Here is a 22445-nt window from a genome sequence, read left to right as displayed (position 1 = left end):
GTTTTTGATAAAGTCAAATATCTCTGTTACTATCAAAGCTATTGACTTGAAACTTAAAATACTTATTAACTATCAAAGTCTACACCAGCAGAAGCAATCCCCATAACTCTGATTGAATTTTGACAGAATTATGCCCCTTTTAACTTAGATTTTTTTGTTAAAATTTTTGTTAAAGTCAAATATCTCTGTTACTAATAAAGCTTTTGACTTGAAACTCAAAGTATTATTTACTATCGAAGTCTACACCAGGAGACACAATTCTCATAACTATAATTTGAATTTTAACAGAGTTATGCCCCTTTTTATCTTGGATTGTTTTTTTTTACTGGCAAAGCTCAAATTCAGAGTCAAGCACTGAGAAAAGTGGAGCGCGCTGTCTTACGGACAGCTCTTGTTGATAGAGATTTCAATACTCATATTGAATAGTCTTAATCATGATCTACTGACCTGCTTTCTTGTTAGCTCACCTGAGCCAAAGGCTCATGGTGAGCTATTGTGACCGCTCAATGTCCGTCTTGCGTCATGTGTCCGTCAACATTTTCTAAAAAAATCTTCTTCTTGAAAACCATTGGGCAGAATTACACCAAACTTCACAGGAATGATCATTGGGTGGCCCCCTTTCAAAATTATTCAAAGAATTGAATACCATGCAGAACTCTGGTTGCCATGGCAACCGAAAGGAAAATTTTTAAAAATCTTCTTTTCAAAAACCAGAAGCCCTAGAGCTTAGATATTTGGTATGAAGCATTGCCTAATGGACCTCTAGCAAATTTGTTCAAATCATGACCCCAGGGTCAAAATTGACCCCGCCCCAGGGGTCACTTGATTTTACATAGGAAAATCTTAAAAAATCTTCTTCTCAAACACCAGAAGCCCTAGAGCTTAGATATTTGGTATGAAGCATTGCCGAGTGGACCTCTACTAAAATTGCTCAAATCATGACCCCGGGGTCAAAATTGACCCCGCCCCAGGGGTCACTTGATTTTACATAGGAAAATCTTCAAAAAAATTCTAAAAATAAACCAAAAGGCCTAGGGCTTAGATATTTCACATGTAGCATTGCCTAGTGGACCTCTACAAAATTTGTTCAAATCATGACCCCGGGGTCAAAATTGACCCCGCCCCAGGGGTCACTTTTTTTTACATAGGAAAATCTTCAAATCATGACCCCGTGCCATGGGGTTCCTTGATTGTACATAGAAAAATCTTCAAACCAGAAGGCCTAGAGCTTATGTATTTGACTTGTAGCATTGCCTAGTGGACCTCTACAAAATTTGTTGAAATCTTGCCCCCCCCCCCCCCCCCCCTCAAAGGGTCAAATTGACCCAGCCCTCCAGCCCCAGGGGTTACTTGATCGTACATAGGGAAATCTTCATAGATTTGCTAAAAATAAACCAGAAGGCTTAGATATTAGATATTTGATATGTAACATTGCCTTGTAGACTTCTACAAACTTTGTTCAAATCATGACCCCTGGGGTAAAATTGGCCCCGCCCCAGGGGTTACTTGATTGTACATCGGAAAATTTTCCAAAAAATTTCTAAAAATCATCATTTTGACATTTGAAACATGTAGCTCATATTACTCAGGTGAGCGATCCAGGGTCATCATGACCCTCTTGTTTTTGAAGGTACAGCATAGAAATTCGAACCATATGTATAATTTTTTATACAGATTTCAATACTCATCTTTAATATTCTTTAGTCTGACCTACTGACCTACTTTCTTGTTTTTGAAGCTAAGCAAAGAAATTTGGACCTCCTGTATAACGTTTGATACAGATTTCAATACTCATCTTGAATAGTCTTAATCTTGACCTACTGACCTACTTTCTTGTTTTTGAAGCTACAGCATATTTTTTCCACCTGTATAATTTTTAGCTCACCTGAGCACGAAGTGCTCAAAGGTGAGCTTTAGTGATCACCCTGTGTCCGGCGTCCGTCGTCGTCCGTCGTCCGTCCGTCCGTCCGTCCGTCGTCAACAATTTGACTGTTAACACTCTAGAGGTCACATTTTTGACCCAATCTTAATGAAACTTGGTCAGAATGTTACCCTCAATAAAATCTTGGACGAGTTCGATATTGGGTCATCTGGGGTCAAAAACTAGGTCATCAGGTCAAATCAAAGGAAAAGCTTGTTAACACTCTAGAGGTCACATTTTTGGCCCAATCTTAATGAAACTTGGTCAGAATGTTACCCTCAATAAAATCTTGGACGAGTTCGATATTAAGTCATCTGGGGTCAAAAACTAGGTCATCAGGTCAAATCAAAGGAAAAGCTTGTTAACACTCTAGAGGTCACAATTTTGGCCCAATCTTAATGAAACTTGGTCAGGATGTTACCCTCAATAAAATCTTGGACGAGTTCGATATTGGGTCATCTGGGGTCAAAAACTAGGTCACCAGGTCAAATCAAAGAAAAAGCTTGTTAACACTCTAGAGGTCACATTTTTGGCCCAATCTTAATGAAACTTGGTCAGAATGTTACCCTTAATAAAATCTTGGACGAGTTCGATATTTGGTTATCTGGGATCATAAACTAGGTCACCAGGTCAAATCAAAGGAAAAGCTTGTTAACACTGTTGAAGCCGCATTTATGACTGTATCTTCATGAAACTTGGTCAGATTGTTAATATTGATGATCTTAAGGTCCAGTTTGAATCTGGGTCATGTAGGATAAAAAACTAGGTCACCAAGCCAAATCAAATGAAAAGCTAGTTTACACTAGAGGCCACATTTATGACCATACCTTAATGAAACTTGGTCAAATCTTGATGATCTATAGCTCAAGTTCAAATCTGGGTTAGGTGGGGTCAAAAACTAGGTCACTAGGTCATATCAAAGGAAAGCTTGTTAACACTCTAGAGGCCACATTTATGACTATATCTTCATGAAACTTAGTCAGAATGTTAAACTTGATGATCTTTAGGGCAATTTTGAATCTGGGTCATGTCGGGTCAAAAACTAGGTCACCGGGTCAAATCAAAGGAAAAGCTAATTAACACTGTAGAGGCCACGTTTATGACCATATCTTAATGAAACTTGGTCAGAATGTTAATCTTGATAATCTTTAGGTCAAGTTTAAATCTGGGTCAGATGGAGTCAAAAACTAGGTCACGAGGTCATATCAAAGGAAAAGCTTGTTAACACTCTAGAGGCCACATTTTTGACTATATCTTCATGAAACTTAGTCAGAATGTTAAACTTGATGGTCTTTAGGTCAAGTTCGAATCTGGGTCATGTCGGGTCAAAAACTAGGTCACGGGGGTCAAATAAAAGGAATAGTTAGTTAACACTTTAGAGGCCACATTTATGACCATATCTTAATGAAACTTGGTCAGAATGTTAATCTTGATGATCTATAGGTCAAGTTTAAATCTGGGTCAGGTGTGTTAAAAAACTAGGTCACTAGGTCAAATCAAAGGAAAAGCTTGTTAAGACTCTAGAGGCCAGATTTATGACTGTATCTTCATGAAACTTAATCAGAATGTTAATCTTGATGATCTTTAGGTCAAGTTCGAATCTGGGTCATGTGGGGGCAAAAACTAGGTCACCGGGTCAAATCAAAGGAAAAGCTAGTTAACACTTTAGAGGCTACATTTATGACCATATCTTAATGAAACTTGGTCAGAATGTTGATCTTGATGATCTTTAGGTCAATAGGTCAGGTGAGCGATACAGGGCCTTCATGGCCCTCTTGTTATATAGATTTCAATACTGTCTTCAATTTTCTTAAGCCTGACCTACTGACCTACTTTCTTGATTTTAGCTCACCTGAGCAATGCTCAGGTGAGTTTTTCTGATCGCTCGATGTCTGTCGTCCGTCGTCCGTCGTCTGGCGTCTGTCGTCCGTCGTCTGTCAACATTTAGCTTGTGTATGCGATAGAGGCTGTATTTTTCAATTAATCTTCATGAATATTGGTCAGAATGATAACCTTGATGAAATCTAGGCCGAGTTCGAAAATGGGTCATCTCGGGTCAAAAACTAGGTCACTAGGTCAAATCAAAGAAAAACCTTGTGTATACGATAGACTGTATTTTTCATTTAATCTTCATGAATATTGGTCAGAATGATAACTTTGATGAAATCTAGGCCGAGTTCGAAAATGGGTCATCTCGGGTCAAAAACTAGGTCACTAGGTCAAATCAAAGAAAAACCTTGTGTATGCGATAGAGGTGGTATTTTTCAATTAATCTTCATGAATATTGGTCAGAATGATAACCTTGATGAAATCTAAGCCGAGTTCGAAAATGGGTCATCTCGGGTCAAAAACTAGGTCACTAGGTCAAATCAAAGAAAAACCTTGTGTATGCGATAGAGGCTGTATTTTTCAATTCTTCTTCATGAATATTGGTCAGAATGATAACCTTGATGAAATCTAGGCCGAGTTCGAAAATGGGTCATCTCGGGTCAAAAACTAGGTCACTAGGTCAAATCAAAGAAAAACCTTGTGTATGCGATAGAGGCTGTATTTTTCAATTGATCTTCATGAATTTTGGTCAAAATGATTGCCTTGATGAAATCTAGGCCGAGTTCGAAAATGGGTCATCTCGGGTCAAAAACTAGGTCACTAGGTCAAATCAAAGAAAAACCTTGTGTATGCGATAGAGGCGGTATTTTTCAATTGATCTTCATGAATTTTGGTCAGAATGATTACCTTGATGAAATCTAGGCCGAGTTCGAAAATGGATCATCTGGGGTCAAAAACTAGGTCACTGGTCATATCACGTAAAAACCTTGTGTATGCGATAGAGGCTGTATTTTTCAATTGATCTTCATGAATTTTGGTCAGAATGATTGCCTTGATGAAATTTAGACCAAGTTCGAAAATGGGTCATCTGGGGTCAAAAACTAGGTCACTAGGTCAAATCAAAGAAAAACCTTGTGTATGCAATAGAGGCTGTATTTTTCAACTGATCTTCATGAAATTTAGCCAGAATGATTACCTTGATAAAATCTAGGCTGATTTCGAAAGTGGGTCATCAGGGGTCAAAAACTAGGTCACTAGGTCAAATCGAAGAAAAACATTGTGTATGCAATAGAGGATGTATTTTTCAATTGATCTTCATGAAATTTGGTCAGAGTGATTGCCTTGATGAAAACTAGGTCGGTTTTGAATATGGGTTATCTGAGGTCAAAAACTAGGTCACTAGGTCAAATTAAAGAAAAATCTTGTGTATGCGATAGAGACTGTTTTTTTCAGTTGATATTTATGAAATTTGGTCAGGTTGATTGCCTTAATGAAATCTAGGTCGAATTTGAATATGGGTCATCTGAGGTCAAAAACTAGGTCACTTGGTCAAATCAAAGAAAAAACTTCTGTATGTGATAGAGGCTGTATTTTTCAGTTGATCTTCATGAATTTTGGTCAGAATGATTGCCTTTATAAAATCTAGGTCGAGTTTGAACATGGGTCATCTAGGGTCAAAAACTAGGTCATATCTAAGAAAATGCTTGTTTTATCGCAAGAGACCAATTTTTTGGTCCAATCTTAATGAAAATTGGTCAGATTATTTGTTTCCATGAAATCACTAGGTCAAACATGTTTTACACTGTTATGGAGTGTTTCTTAGGTGAGCGACCTAGGGCCATCTTGGCCCTCTTGTTGCAGTTACAGCAAAGAAATTTGGACCACATGTGTATAATGTTTAATGCAAATTTCAATACTCATCTTGAATAGTTTTAATCTTGACCTACTGACCTACTTTCTTGTTTTTGAAGCTACAGCAAAGAGATATGGACCACCTGTATAATTTTTAGCTCACCTGTCACAAAGTGACAAGCTGAGCTTTTGTGATTGCGCAGTGTCCGTGCGTCCGTAAACTTTTGCTTGTGACCACTCTAGAGGTCACATTTTTCATGGGATCTTTATGAAAGTTGGTCAGAACGTTCATCTTGATGATATCTAGGTCAAGTTCGAAACTGGGTCACGTGCCTTCAAAATCTAGGTCAGTAGGTCTAAAAATAGAAAAACCTTGTGACCTCTCTAGAGGCCATATATTTCACAAGATCTTCATGAAAATTGGTCAGAATGTTCATCTTGATGATATCTAGGTCAAGTTCGAAACTGAGTCACGTGCATTCAAAAACTAGGTCAGTAGGTCTAAAAATAGAAAAACCTTGTGACCTCTCTAGAGGCCATATATTTCAAAAGATCTTCATGAAAATTGGTCAGAACGTTCAACTTGATGATATCTAGGTCAAGTTTGAAACTGGGTCACGTGGCGTCAAAAACTAGGTCAGTAGGTCAAATAATAGAAAAACCTTTTGACCTCTCTAAAGGCCATATTTTTCATGGGATCTGTATGAAAGTTGGTCAGAATGTTCATCTTGATGATATCTAGGTCAAGTTCGAAACTGGGTCACGTGCGGTCAAAAACTAGGTCTGTAGGTCTAAAAATAGAAAAACCTTGTGACCTCTCTAGAGGCCATATATTTCATGAGATCTTCATGAAAATTGGTCAGAATGTTCATCTTGATGATATCTAGGTCAAGTTCGAAAATGGGTCTCGTGCCGCCAAAAACTAGGCCAGTAGGTCAAATAATAGAAAAACCTTGTGACCTCTCTAGAGGCCATATTTTTAATGGGATCTGTATGAAAGTTGGTCTGAATGTTTATCTTGATGATATCTAGGTCAAGTTCGAAACTGGGTCACGTGCCTTCAAAAACTAGGTCAGTAGGTCAAATAATAGAAAAACCTTGTGACCTCTCTAAAGGCCATATTTTTCATGGGATCTGCATGAAAATTGGTCTGAAAGTTCATCTTGATGATATCTAGGTCAAGTTTGAAATTGGGTCAACTGCGATCAAAAACTAGGTCAGTAGGTTTAAAAATAGAAAAACCTTGTGACCTCTCTAGAGGCAATACTTGTGAATGGATCTTCATGAAAATTGGTCAGATTGTTCATCTTGATGATATCTAGGTCAAGTTTGAAACTGGGTCACGTGCCTTAAAAAACTAGGTCAGTAGGTCAAATAATAAAAAAAACCTTGTGACCTCTCTAGAGGCCATACTTTTCATGGGATCTGTATGAAAGTTGGTCTGAGTGTTCATCTTGATGATATCTAGGTCAAGTTTGAAACTGGGTCACGTGCGGTAAAAAACTAGGTCAGTAGGTCTGAAATTATTAAAATCTTTTGACCTCTCTAGAGACCATATTTTTCAATGGATCTTCATGAAAATTGATCTGAATGTTCACCTTGATGATATCTAGGTCAGTTTCGAAACCTGGTCACGTGCAGTCAAAAACTTGGCCAGTAGGTATAAAAATAGAAAAACCTTGTGACCTCTCTAGAGGCCATAATTTTCATGAGATCTTCATGAAAATTAGTGAGAATGTTCACCTTGATGATATCTAGGTAAAGTTCAAAACAGGGTCATGTACCTTCGAAAACTAGGTCAGTAGGTCAAATAATAGAAAAACCTTGTTACCTCTTTAGAGACCATATTTTTCAATGGATCTTCATGAAAATTGGTCAGAATTTTTATCTTGATAATACCTAGGTCAAGTTCAAAACTAGGTCACTATGTCAAATAATAGAAAAAACGACGTCATACTCAAAACTGGGTCATGTGGGAAGAGGTGAGCGATTCAGGACCATCATGGTCCTTTTGTTTAACAGATTTCAGTAGTTATCTTAAATAAGCTTAACCATGACCTACACAACTAGTTTCTGTTTTTGAAGCTTTAGAAAAGAATTTGTTCAAGTAAGCAACTAAACTCAGGTGGGCGATATAGGGCCATCATGGCCCTCTTGTTTGGTGTTTAATGTTTTAATTAATGTAAGCTTGTTGCAGTAATTGATATGTTTACAGAAAGTGAAACAAACATAACAAAGCCATAAATGCACCTTTAATTTTTAACCAGGACTAACACGGTTGATTATTGAATGAAAGTTGGTAAGTAGTAACAAGTCAAATTACAGTCGTGTACTAAAAGTTGTAGGTAGGTAAATTTGGCTGATGCAATATATTAAATTGGCTTTGTCAATGTGAAATACCTTATGTTGTGTAAATGGAGAGTAAACTTGAAAAGACCTAGACACTTAGTATGGTATACAGTACTGTAGGTATTATATACAGTGGAAATGGTCACTATGCAGGCTGGATCCCTCCTTTTATAACCCAGTATTACTTCGTAAGTTGGTCTGTGTAACACTTAGCATGCAGCAGGTGGTTTTCAGTCTAATTGACATCCTTTGAGGAAAGAAAGGTTGAAATTGTATTTGTAGCTGGTGAGGTCAAGGTCAAGGTTACTATTACATGTACTGAAAATAGAAAACAGATTCTGGACAATATGTTACTAAACTTGGGTGTGTAGGAATTTTATACAATGACCTAGCTTGGAATTTTGTTTTAGGGTCAAGTTTAAAGTGAAAAGTGACTATTGTTAGGAGAGAGGCTGCAGTTATATTTTGAGCTGCTGGTATCAAGGTCAAGGTAACTGTTGCTATAAATAGAAAAAAAAACGAAAAAAAGTTCAATTTATACAGTTTTGCCAAAATAAATATTACCACCAGGGGGTAGGTCACTTTCTGCTCTATGGATATAGCAGAAAGGAATTTAGGCAAAATTTATAGGAAGCTTGACTATCAAGAGGAGATGTGCATATTGTCCTTGTGTTCTGGTCGGAAAAGTTTTCACTGAGTTATTGCCTTTTGATTATTCAACATTAGTATAATATGGTACCATAGAGTAGTCCTCATCAACCAGTGACCGGAATTCTATTTTTAGCAAGCTTCACTCTCAAGAGGAGATGTACATATTATCTTCATGTTCCTGTTTTAATAGAGTTATTGCCCTTAAATTATTCAACATTAGTAAATTATAGCGGCATCCTAGTCAGGAGTAATACTTAGCAACCACTGGCTGGAATTCAGTGAACATCCATAGGATGCATCACTCGAGGATGTGCACATATTTTCTTCATGTTCTGGTGAAATGCTTTTCCAATGAGATATTGCCCTTTGATTATTCACATTAAATTATTTAATTTAGTAAATGATATGTACCCAGTCAGTAAATTCCACTCATACTGAAGAATATTCCTCCGGCCAATAATCGATAGCGGTCAGATTTTCTATATAGAAATAAGAAGGGCACGTACACATTTTACTTAATAACAAAATTACTAAAAATAAGAAACCTTAGGTGCAAAAATGTTACCAAAGTTCAACATTTGATTCATCACACGGTATTTTTAAATTAATTTTTAGTTTTATTTTTGATTCGTTCCTAACATGATGTTTAATGCCATCATCTCGTCATCTTTCCCCTTCTATTTTCCATATAAAATTTGTAAAAATGTCATAATAATTTGTGCGTTTCTTAAAAGTAATTTTTTTGGATAAAACCATTAATATGAAAGCTTAGGTGCAAAAGGTTTCTTGCTCTCAATAAATTTATCTTTTGAATGATATTTATTTCATTTTTGTGAAATAAAAATTTGATTCGTTCTTAGATGGTTAATTTCCACTAATTTGGAAAAATAATTAACTTCTTTGCGAAGTTGTTGTTGTAGCATCATGTGCAGACGACATGTCACGTGAACATGCGGTATTGTGATCAAAAGGTTAAAGTATATGATTTAATCAGTTTAGTTAATGTGTGATTGAATGTTTTATTCGACACAGTGAGTGTAAGTTTTAAATCAATTTTACTTTGTGAATTAGTCTGTTTGTGTTAATATCACAAATTTTACAACATGAGAAATTCAATTAAATATTGCAGTTAATATCCTAGTTCTAAAAAGAAAGAAATGCGCATTTCTTCTTATGTTGTTGTTCTTACCTTTTTTAATTTTCATTTATATATCAGTGTCAGTCATGCCAAATAAAAACGAATAAAAAAAGATAATAGGTCAAATTAAAGGCAGAAATTATGTCCGGAGGATTTTCATGTACAAGAGTGTGTTTTTTGTTGTAAATAAAATGCCTGGTTTTAAAACAGAATTGATTTTCCACCATTTAACTTTCATGAAACTTTTGCAACAATAATGACGGTTTTAATAAAAACTAAAGATATATCATGTTAATAGATAAATTTTCCATGAATGCAAGATAAATATAAAAATATTTTAGTCCGTGTTTTAAACTGCATCAGCAATACGTATGTTTTCATGATATCGACTAACTTTTTATGAAATTAGAAAAAAAATGATCATGATCATTTTGTTTTCATTGTGTGGAAATATAATTTTACTTTCGTGAAAATTTGAACTGGTTTTATGATTATTAGCTCACCTGTCACAAAGTGACAAGGTGAGCTTTTGTGATCGCGCAGCGTCCGTCGTCCGTGCGTCCGTCCGTCCGTCCGTAAACTTTTGCTTGTGACCACTCTAGAGGTCACATTTTTCATGGGATCTTTATGAAAATTGGTCAGAATGTTCACCTTGATGATATCTAGGTCAAGTTTGAAACTGGGTCACGTGCGCTCAAAAACTAGGTCAGTAGGTCTAAAAATAGAAAAACCTTGTGACCTCTCTAGAGGCCATATATTTCACAAGATCTTCATGAAAATTGGTCAGAACTTTCACCTTGATGATATCTAGGTCAAGTTCGAAACTGGGTCACATGGGGTCAAAAACTAGGTCAGTAGGTCTAAAAATAGAAAAACCTTGTGACCTCTCTAGAGGCCATATTTTTCATGAGATCTTCATGAATATTGGTCAGAATGTTCACCTTGATGATATCTAGGTCAAGTTTGAAACTGGGTCACGTGGGGTCAAAAACTAGGTCAGTAGCTCTAAAAATAGAAAAACCTTGTGACCTCAATAGAGGCCATATTTCTCAATGGATCTTCATGAAAATTGGTCAGAATGTTCATCTTGATGATATCTAGGTCAAGTTCGAAACTGGGTCACGTGGGATTAAAAACTAGGTCAGTAGGTCTAAAAATAGAAAAACCTTGTGACCTCTCTAGAGGCCATATTTTTCATATCTTCATGAATTTTGGTCAGAATGTTCATCTTGATGATATCTAGGTCAAGTTCGAAACTGGGTCATGTGGGGTCAAAAACTAGGTCAGTAGGTCTAAAAATAGAAAAACCTTGTGACCTCTCTAGAGGCCATATTTCTCAATGGATCTTCATGAAAATTGGTCAGAATGTTCACCTTGATGATATCTAGGTCAAGTTCGAAACTGGGTCACGTGCGGTCAAAAACTAGGTCAGTAGGTCTAAAAATAGAAAAACCTTGTGACCTCTCTTGAGGCCATATTTTTCATGAGATCTTCATGAATATTGGTCAGAATGTTCACCTTGATGATATCTAGGTCAAGTTCGAAACTGGGTCACGTGGGGTCAAAAACTAGGTCAGTAGGTCTAAAAATAGAAAAACCTTGTGACCTCTCTAGAGGCCATATTTCTCAATGGATCTTCATGAAAATTGGTGAGAATGTTCAGCTTGATGATATCTAGGTCAAGTTCGTAACTGGGTCATGTGCGGTCAAAAACTAGGTCAGTAGGTCGAAAAATAGAAAAACCTTGTGACCTCTCTAGAGGCCATATTTTTCACGAGATCTTCATGAAAATTGGTGAGAATGTTCACCTTGATGATATCTAGGTCAAGTTTAAAAGTGGGTCACATGCCTTCAAAAACGAGGTCATTAGGTCAAATAATAGAAAAACCTTGTGACCTCTCTAGAGGCCATATTTTTGAATGGATCTTCATGAAAATTGGTCAGAATTTTTTATCTTGATGATATCTAGGTCACGTGCTCAAAAACAAGGTCACTATGTCAAATAATAGAAATAACGACGTCATACTCATTTCAACACTGGGTCATGTGGGGATAGGTGAGCGATTCAGGACCATCATGGTCCTCTTGTTTTTTTTCAGTTACCATGAAAATTGTCATTATACATGTTCAGTTTAAAATGATTTTACATGAATGTCGTTTCTATACTGTAATCTTAATGAATGAAAGCTGATACAAATTGTTGATCCATCACGCATATATATCCGTTTTATTAGCCCCCCCAATTACCACTAAATAAGGAGCGTTAAAACAACACAGACATACAACACTGATAAGGCTATAAATGCGTTTTGAATATAATTGTAATGCCGTTTTACTTTCTTGCATCATTTTTTTCTTTAATTATTATTTTGCAACAGTTTGCTAAAATTTGTGTAGTTATATTCATGTTGAAAATGGCAAATTACCTGTACCACGCTGATTGCCAATATTTTTTAAAAGAAAGAGAAAATGATCAATTTGACCAATGGTAACACAAGTCTCCATGTTATTTACTCTACAAACGTACCATATTTTTTTAATCATTTAATTTCTTACTTTCCTGATATATAAAGAATTACTTAATTGATATTCGTATGATATCGAACCATTTTAGAGTAAAAAAAAAAAAAAAAAAAAAATCAAATAAAATCTACACATGTAATAGTATAAATTGTGATCAACCATTTCAAAAAAAACAATAAATAACCACAACTTATATAATGTATTTTTATGACTTAAAAAATTGACGTGGTTGTAAAAAATATAACAAGGTCATTATCAGGATTTTAAGCTGGGGTCTCACACATTTGTCAATGATAACATGTACTATATGTCACTCAGAAAAAGGGCAGAACTAACTATTATAAATGGACATGATTTTACAATGTCAGTTCTAAAAATTTTTTTTTTTATTTATTGATATTTTGTGACTTGAAAGACAAATACAAAATAACATTTAAGAAACTATATATTAAGTAATGTTTTGGTAAAAATTACTTTTTAAATTTCTTATGAAAAGTCCCTTCTTTTACAAAGTTTGTAACTAAAAGTGCATGTCAATTATGCTTGTTTAATTTCTTATGGAAAACCTCTTCAAATAAACATCCTGGTGACAATACCCAGAGGCAATAGATATTGACATCGCAATGCCAGTCACCCATTACCAATACCATATAGCTGTTGTTTCCCCTGATATTGATTTTTCTGCCATATCAGTCATGAGGTCAATTCTTTCTCATGTCTGTTCATTTAATACACAATAACCTTATTTTGGGGAGCATCCATGGTTTTTGTGCCCCCCCATGAGTGGTGGGGGCATATAGATTTGGTCTTGTCCATGCATCCGTCCGTCCGAAGTTCGTGACGCGCCTAGCTCGAAAAGTATTTGATATAAATTGATGAAACCTTGCATGAGTCTTAATCATGATATGAACTTGCGCACCTCCTATTTTTCATCTGGCTCCGCCCCCTACTTTCAGAGTTATGACCCCTGAAATAGTCAAAAATGCACATTTTCACCTTGTGACATGCCTAGCTCAAAAGTATTTGATACAGATTCATGAAACCTTGCATGAGTCTTAATCATGATATAAACTTGCGCACCTCCTATTTTTTGTTTGGGTCCACCCCCTATTTTTAGAGTTATGGCCCCTGAAATAGTCAAAAATGTACGTTTTCACCATGTGACACACCTAGCTCAAAAAATATTTGATATAGATTCATGAAACCTTGCATGAGTCTTAATCATGATATGAACTTGCGCACCTCCTATTTTTTATTTGGGTCCGCCCCCTACTTTCAGAGTTATGACCCCTGAAATAGTCAAAAATGCATATTTTCACCTTGTGACACACCTAGCTCAAAAAGTATTTGATATAGATTCATGAAACCTTGCATGAGTCTTAATCATTATATGAACTTGCGCACCTCCTATTTTTTATTTGGGTCCACCCCCTATTTTTAGAGTTATGGCCCCTGAAATAGTCAAAAATGTTCATTTTCACCATGTGACACACCTAGCTCAAAAAATATTTGATATAGATTCATGAAACCTTGCATGAGTCTTAATCATGATATGAACTTGCGCACCTACTATTTTTTTATTTGGGTCCGCCCCCTACTTTCAGAGTTATGACACCTGAAATAGTCAAAAATGCACATTTTCACCTTGTGACACGCCTAGCTCAAAAAGTATGATATAGATTCATGAAACCTTGCATGAGTCTTAATCATGATATGAACTTGCGCACCTCCTATTTTTTATTTGGGTCCACCCCCTATTTTTAGAGTTATGGCCCCTGAAATAGTCAAAAATGTACATTTTCACCTTGTGACACACCTAGCTCAAAAAGTATTTAATATAAATGGTTGTAAACTTGCATATTAAGTCTTTATCATGATATAAACTTCCACACCTCTAATTTTTTGGCTGGCTTCACCCCTTTTTTTTTTTAAAGTTATGGCCCCTGAAATAGTAAAAAAATGCACTTTTTCACCTAATTATGTGCCTAGCTCAAAAAGTATTAGATGTAAATTCAGGAAACCTTGCTGGAGTCTTTATCGTGATGTGACCTTGCACACTTGGCATTCTTCTTGAGAATCTTAGCTCTTATTACAGAGTTATGGCCCTTGAAATAGCCAAAATAGTGGATTTTTTGTTTGTGATGCTCATAGCTCAAAAGTAATGAATCCTTTGCATAAAATAATTGTTGAGGCTTTACCCCATTAAGACTGCAAACATTTGAATTATTGCCCCTTATTTGTGACAAATGTACCAGTGGGGGGCACACCCTGTGTCCTACAGACACATTCTAGTTACCAATATTTTCTTGTTTCTTTGGACTTAAAATTGGTTGCTTTAAATTGGGAAAAAATTATCCTAATTAGCATTAAGAACCTAGCTGTGGGACAGGTAGAAAAAGACCAGCCTCTGAATCTGCAGAACAGTTTTCAAAGTAATTTGATGAAATGTTCAATGTTTCACCTGTTTAAGCTTTGAACTAGTAAGGGATATAAGGCTCACTATGGCTCTCCTGTTATAATAGAAATTTTATGACAAAGAAATTTTTAGCAGATGCAGAACTTTACTTGTTACTAAATTTTTTACAGGGATTGGTTGGAGAATATTATCTAACATGAGCAATGGTTATGTTGGAATTATTGTTGGACAGTGTCAGGTGGGTTTTTACCAGGAAACACCATCAAGATGCTATGATGCGTGCAAAGACGAACATTTCGCACCTGATCGTATTCCAGATGGACTCAAACTTTACAGGGAAGGAGACAGTAGTCACCCTCAACTTTTCATGTGTGACTTTACTACTGGTGACTTTAATCCAGAAAACAAGTCTTTCATCAAAGCAGATTCACAGTTCCAGTTTAACATTGTTGGCTTTTGTGTTAATGGGCCTAATCCATGTTCTGATGGACAAATGCCATTACATAGTAAGTTCCAAGGTTGACTATTTCAAAAATAATGAGAGCTGTTCTACTCATTCGCATGTCAGCATCTGATCTTAGTTAAATTTTTGCATGTATTGCATTGAAACTATACACATGGCTTTCTAGTCATCAACCCTACTGAAATAACCAAGTTAGATAACTGTTAAATTAGGTTTAACTTAAATTATGACCCTATTTAACATGTTTAAAAGTTTTGCATGCATCTAATTGAAGCTGTATCTGTGGGACCACTATATGTATTGGAAAGAAACTTCACACAAGGCTTTCTAGTCATCATACCTACTGAAATAATAAAGTTAGATAACTCTTGGTTGAATTGACTACAAATTACAGCTCGTTTTCAACTTAGAACATTTTGTTAAAATTGGTTAAAGTTTTGCATGCAGCATGCAGCTAATTATCAAGCTGTATCTTAAGAAACAACACATTGATACTTCCAATCATCAAACCTACTGATATAACCAACATTATTAACATGTGAAGTTGTGTACCTGTGGTTTTATTTCGGATTTATCTCAATAAGGTTAAGAGTTACGGCATTTCATTTAGTCAAAACTATAAATAAAGGACTTACAGTATAAGGTTGTGCTCGACTTATCTCAAAATTATTGGCCTTCCATCATCAGACATATTAGAATGTTATTCAGCATGTTAAGTTGCCTTTGAATTAGTAAAAAATAATCTTAAAGTACCTAGAAGTTTGTCTCACATATCTTAAAAATTATTTGACTGAGTTTCATGAAACCTAATAGGAAGATTATGTGCACCTGGGGTTTCATTTGGAAGTTTACACCGCCAGACCAGAGTTATGGCCCTTATTAAAAACAATATTGTATAAAATGGCCTAAAAGTTTGTGTCACATGCATCTCAAGGAGTGTTTGACCTAGGGTCATGAAACCTTAAGGGTTTTATTCAGCATATGAAGTTGTGCCAAAGGGGTTATATCTGGAGTTTCATTCAGGAAACCAGACTTACAGCCTTTGAACTAGTAAAATCTTACCTTAAAACACACCACTCTACTCCTCTTCACTGATGAATAAAAACGAATTTTTTAGCTGGATTGTATAAGTATGTCTATTTGATTCACGACATTGTGCGTCAGCGCCCAGATTTGGTTAATATTTGTATATAAGCTGGTATCTCAGTACCCACTGACTGGATTGGACTGACAATTGCACAGGGTTCATAACTGTTCTGCATTTTTAAAAAGATATGCCCCTTTCTTGACTCTGCAATTTTTGTATGTAAGTACCTGCTAATGGGAATGGATTGAAACTTCACACACTTATCCACTGTGATGAGTTTACATGCATTAAACAGGTTCCATAGCTCTGTTTTACACTTTTACAAAATCATGCTCCTTTTTCGACTTATTTTCATTCAATCAACAAGGTTGTTGAAAATTCAAACTTTGCTGTCCTCTGACAGCTCTTATTTAACCTTCCAGATTTCTTGTATCTTGTGTTTCTTGATGTTTTTTTAGCTCACCTGAGCACAAAGTGCTCATGACGAGCTATTGCGATCACGCTGTGTCAGTCGTCCGTCGTGCGTGCGTCAAGTCATCCGTCCCTCGTCAACATTTGTGTTTAAACGACATCTCCTCCATAACAACTGAATGGATTTTGATGGCATGGATGTTCCTTGAATGGTCCTCACCAAAATTGTTCAAATGATTCTGCTTGGTTGCACATAGGGGCTGCCAGAGCTAAATATAGAAAAAACTTCAAACGACATCTACTCCTAAACCGATGGTCCAATTTTGAAATAATTTCATACAAGTGGTCCTTATGTCACACTCTACCAAGATTTTTAATCCCCCGCCACAAGTGGTGGTGGGTTATAGGAATGGTCTCCGTCCGTCCCTCCTTCCGTCGTCCTTCCGTCTGTCCGTAACACTTTCATATCCGCTCCATATTTCCTAAACCCCTTGAAGAATTTTCATGAAACTTGGGTCAAATGATCACCTCATCAAGACGATATGCAGAACCCATGAGCCAGCCTTGTCGGCTCAAGGTCAAGGTCACAACCCAAGGTCAAAGGTTTGAGCCTTCCATTTTGTGTCCGCTCTATATCTCCTAAACCCCTTGAATGAATTTTATAAAACTTGGGTCAAATGATCACCTCATCAAGACGATGTGCGGAACCCATGAGTCAGCCATGCCGGCTCAAGATCAAGGTCACAACTTAGGGTGAAAGGTTTGAGTCTTCTATTTTGTGTCCGCTCTATATCTCCTAAACCCCTTGAAGGATTTCCATCAAACTTTGGTCAAATGATCACCTCATCAAGGCGATGTGCAGAACTTATGAGTCAGCCATGCCCACTCAAGGTTAAGGTCATTACTGAAGGTCAAAGGTTTGAGCCTTCCATTTTGTGTCTGCTCTGTATCTCCTTATTAGTCCCCTACTGGTTGAAAACCAGTTTCGGGGACTATAGGAATGCGCTTTTCCGTCATTCCGTCCGTCCGTCCGTCTGTCCGTCCGTCCGTCCGCAATTTCGTGTCCGGTCCATAACTCTGTCATCCATGAAGGGATTTTAATATTACTTGGCACAAATGTTCCCCATGATGAGACGACGTGTCATGCGCAAAACCCGGACCCCTAGCTCAAAGGTCAAGGTCACAATTGGAGGTCAAAGGTCAACAGGGCTTTTTTCCTGTCCGGTCCATAACTCTGCCGTCCATGAAGGGATTTTAATATTACTTGGCACAAATGTTCCCCATGATGAGACGACGTGTCTTGCGCAAAACCCGGACCCCTAGTTGAAAGGTCAAGGTCACAGTTGGAGGTCAAAGGTCAACAGGGCTTTTTTCCTGTCCGGTCCATAACTCTCCCATCCATGAAGGGATTTTAATATTACTTGGCACAAATGTTCCCCATGATGAGACGACGTGTCGTGCGCAAACCTAGACACCTGGCTTAAAGGTCAAGGTCACAATTTGAGGTCAAAGGTCAACAGGGCTTTTTTCCTGTCCGGTCCATAACTCTGCCGTCCATGAAGGGATTTTAATATTACTTGGCACAAATGTACCTCATAATAAGAGGATGTGTCATGCACAACTTTCAGATCCCTAGCTCAAAGGTCAAGGTCACACTTTGCAGTCAAATGTTAACATAGCATGAACAGGGTCTGTTTCGTGTCCGGTCCATAACTCTGACATTCATTAACGGATTTTAATATTACTTGGCACAAATGTTCCCCATGATGAGACGACATGTCGTGCGCAAATCCCGGACCCTTAGCTCAAAGGTCAAGGTCACAATTGGAGGTCAAAGGTCAATAAAAAAAATTTCCTGTCCGATCCAGAACTCTGTCATCCATCAAGGGATTACAATATCACTTGGCATAATTGTTCCCCATGATGAGATGACATGTCGTGCACAACACCCAGTACCCTAGCTTAAAGGTCAAGGTCACACTTTGAGATCAAAGGTCAGTAGGATTTTTTTCCTGTCCAGTCTAAAACTTTGTCATGCAAAACAGGATTTAGATATCAGTTGGCACAAATATTCCCCTGGATGAGACAACATGTTATGCGCAAAACCCAAGCCAGGGTCTAATGTCAAGGTCACACTTAGAGACCAAAGGTCAGACACAAGAATGACTTTGTCTAGAGCATTTCTTCTTCATGCATGGAGGGATTTTGATGTAACTTGGCACAAATGTTCACCAACATAAGACGGATTGTCATGCGCAAAAACCAGGTCCCTAGGTCTAAGGTCAAGGTCATATTTAGAGGTCAAAGGTCAAATTCAAGAATGACTTTGTCCGGAGCATTTCTTCTTCATGCATTGAGGAATTTTGATGTAACTTGGACCAAATGTTCACCACCATGAGGCACCATTGTTTTTAGAATTACGTCCCTTTGTTGTTACTATAAATAGATTTTATTGTAACTTTTTTATTATTGGCTGTAGAGAAAAATCGAGACCACTTTTCTGTGGTACAACATGCATGTTACATCCATTTTTTGTATTTTGACCTATCTCTACCTGGTAAAGAGTTTCTTGTGGACTTATATTATATAGATTTTTTTTTTTAAGATTAATTTCCCTTTGTTGGTACTATAAATAACTTATATGATAACTTTTTTATAATCAGCAAAAACATTTCAATATGAAAACAACTGTGGGTTTTTATATATGCACATTTTAATCCAGGTGTGTTGTTATAACATATTGTATATAATAGTACAATATTGTTTATACGTCATTGACAGATATCAGTTCATGATGTTATACTGCAGTAGAGAAAATTAGGTGCCTTCCAGTAGGGGACTTTGTATTGCATGGCAATACTTCATTCACTTGTTCCCTTAAAGGATTCATATGAAACTTGGGTCAAATGATGATCTCAACAAGGCGATGTGCAGAACTCATGAGTCAGCCATGCCGGCTCAAGGTCAAGGTCACAACTCAAGGTCAAAGGTTTTAGCCTTCCATTTCGTGTCCGCTCTCTGTCTCCTAAACCCCTTGAAGGAATTTTATAAAACTTGGGTCAAATGATCCCCTCATCAAAACTATGTGCAGAACTTATGAGTCAGCCATGGTCAAGCTCAAGGTCAAGGTCACAACTTCGGGTGAAAGGTTTGAGCCTTCTGTTTTGTGTCCACTCTGTATCTCCTAAACCCCGTGAAGGATTTTCATCAAACTTGGGTCAAATGATCACCTCATCAAGAACTCATGAGTCAGCCATGTCAACTCAAAGTTAAGGTCACAACTCAAGGTCAAAGGTTTGAGGTCTGTATCTCCTAAACCCCTTGAAGGATTTTCATGAAACCTGGGTCAAATGATCACCTCATCCAGCCGTTGCGCAGAATTCATGAGTCAGCCATGTCAGTTCAAGGTCCAGGTCACAGCTAAACGTCAAGGGTTTACCCTTTCACTATCCATAGCAGTGGCAGGGGATTTAGCTGTCTTTCAGACTGCCTTGTTCAAATTATACCGATTTGTCGAAAAACATGGCCGCTGGAGGGCGTGGTCACTTTTCCCTATATATATATATATATATATATATATATATATATATATATATATAGTGGAAACTTTAAAAATCTTCTTGTATGAAACTGCTTCCCAGATTTTATAGTAATTTTACACAGATGGTCCTTGAGTGACCCTCTACTAAGATTTTTCAAATTATTTTGATTTGTCAAAAAACATGGCCGCCAGAGGGCGTGGTCACTTTTCCCAATATGTATATAGTAAAAACTTTAAAAATATTCTTGTGTGAAACTGCTGGCCCGATTTTAGAATATTTTTACACAAATAGTTCTTGTGTGACCCTCTACCAAGATTTTTCAAATTATTTTGATTTGTCAAAAAACATGGCCGCCAGAGGGCATGGTCACTTTTCCCCATATGTATATAGTGGAAACTTTAAAAATCTTCTTGTTTGAAGCTGCAAGCCTGATTTTAAAATAATTTTACACGAATGTTTCTTGTGTGTCCCTCTACCAAATAGATCAAGTTATTCCGATTCGTCAAAAAACATGGCTGCCAGGGGGCATGGTCACTTTCCTTCTCTGAATCAATAATAGCTAGAGCATTGATACATGGCGTGTGATATCAGATTTGTAATGTCTACCATAATTGTTCAAATTACTGCCCTAGGTTCAAAAGTGTTTGTGACATGTGTATAATAATATAGGCTAACATAGAAGAAACCTAACTGTACTTATACAAACACACTTGAAGCCTTGTACACAGGTGAGCGCTTTAGGGTCAATGACCCTCTTGTTTTCAAGTATCTCTAATCCCCCCTCCCCTCCAGCAAAAGATAATATGAAGGTTTGCACTGTCTTGCATTATCAGTAAGTAACATATGGCCATACAATGACGGTAAGTGGAGGCACCAGTGGACACGCATCCAGTTATTTTTAGCTCACCTGTCATGAAGTGACAAGGTGAGCTATTGTGACTGCTTGATGTCCGTTGTGCATAGTGCGTTGTCCGTCGTGCGTAGTGCATCAACAATTTCTAAAAAAATCTTCTTCTTGAAAACCACTAGGCAGAATTACACCAAACTTCACAGGAATGATCCTTGGATGGCTCCCTTTCATATTCATTCAAAGAATTGAATTCCATGCAGAACTCTGGTTGCCATGGCAACCGAAAGGAAAAACTTTAAAAATCTTCTCGTCCAAAACGACAGGGCCTAGGGCTTTGATATCTGGTGTGTAGCATCATCTAGTGGTCCTCTACCAAAATTGTTCAAATTATCCCCCTAGGGTCAAATATGGCCCCGCCCTGGGTGTCACATGGTTTATATAGACTTATAATTAGGGAAAACTTTGAAAATGTTCTTGTACAAAACCATATGGCCTAGGGCTTTGATATTTGGTATGTAGCATCATCTAGTGGTCCACTACCAAGATTATTCAAATCATCCCCCTAGGGTCAAATATGGCCCCGCTCCGGGGGTCACATGGTTTATATAGACTTGCATAGGGAAAAATTTGAAAATCTTCTTATACAAAACCACATGGCCTAGGGCTTTGATATTTGGTATGTAGCATCATCTAGTGTTCCTATACCAAGATTGTTCAAATGATCCCCCTAGGGTCAAATATGGCCTCGCCCCGGGTGTCCCTAGTTTTACATAGACTTATATAGGAAAAAGAATTTAAAAATCTTCTTGTCTGAAACCACAACACTTAGACCTTTGATATTTGGTTTGTAGCATTGTCTCATGGTCCTCAACCAAAATTGTTCAAATTGTACCCCTTGGGTGAAAAGAGGCCCTGCCCTGGGGGTTCCAAGTTTTATATAGACATATAGGAAAAAGCTTTAAAAATCTTCTTGTCTGAAACCATACGACCTAGGCTTTTGATATTTGGTATGATGCATTGTCTAGTAGTCCTCTACCAAAATTGATCAAATTATGCCCCTGGGGTCACTTGATTGTGACGTTGACCTACTGACCTTCTTTCTTGTTTTTTAAGATACAGCCTTGAAATTTGATGACATACACAGTTTTGCACACAAATCGAAAAACTGAACTTCATTGACCATGAATGTGACCTACTGACTTTCTTAATATTTTATTATCAGTTTGACATTTGAAACATGTAGCTCATATTACTCAGGTGAGCGATCCAGGGTCATCATGACCCTCTTGTTACAATTGATTAACCCACAATATTTTCAATGAATTGATTCTTACTGAATATAACTACATATACTATTCAAGGCAAACCCTGCAAATAATTTTTTATTACATTACTGTATTCTATTGGTTCTCT

At 37.1% G+C, this 22445-nt stretch overlaps 1 protein-coding gene across 1 annotated transcript in view; it reads left to right on the top strand.

Moving 5' to 3' along the window:
- The window catches only part of LOC128552193 (uncharacterized), a gene marked incomplete at its 3' end in the record, with an annotated part of 32579 nt that extends 17394 nt beyond the window's left edge, over nucleotides 1-15185 (top strand). Inside the window, exon 3 of the mRNA XM_053533216.1 lies at nucleotides 14850-15185. Coding sequence (XP_053389191.1) covers nucleotides 14850-15185 — 336 coding nt within the window. The remainder of the gene's footprint in view (nucleotides 1-14849) is intronic.
- Nucleotides 15186-22445: the final 7260 nt, after the last annotated feature.

Source organism: Mercenaria mercenaria, unplaced genomic scaffold, assembly GCF_021730395.1.
Source record: "Mercenaria mercenaria strain notata unplaced genomic scaffold, MADL_Memer_1 contig_2129, whole genome shotgun sequence".
NCBI lineage: Eukaryota > Metazoa > Mollusca > Bivalvia > Venerida > Veneridae > Mercenaria > Mercenaria mercenaria.
Note: the sequence above shows the minus strand (reverse complement) of the source record. Positions and strands in the feature narration are given on the sequence as shown.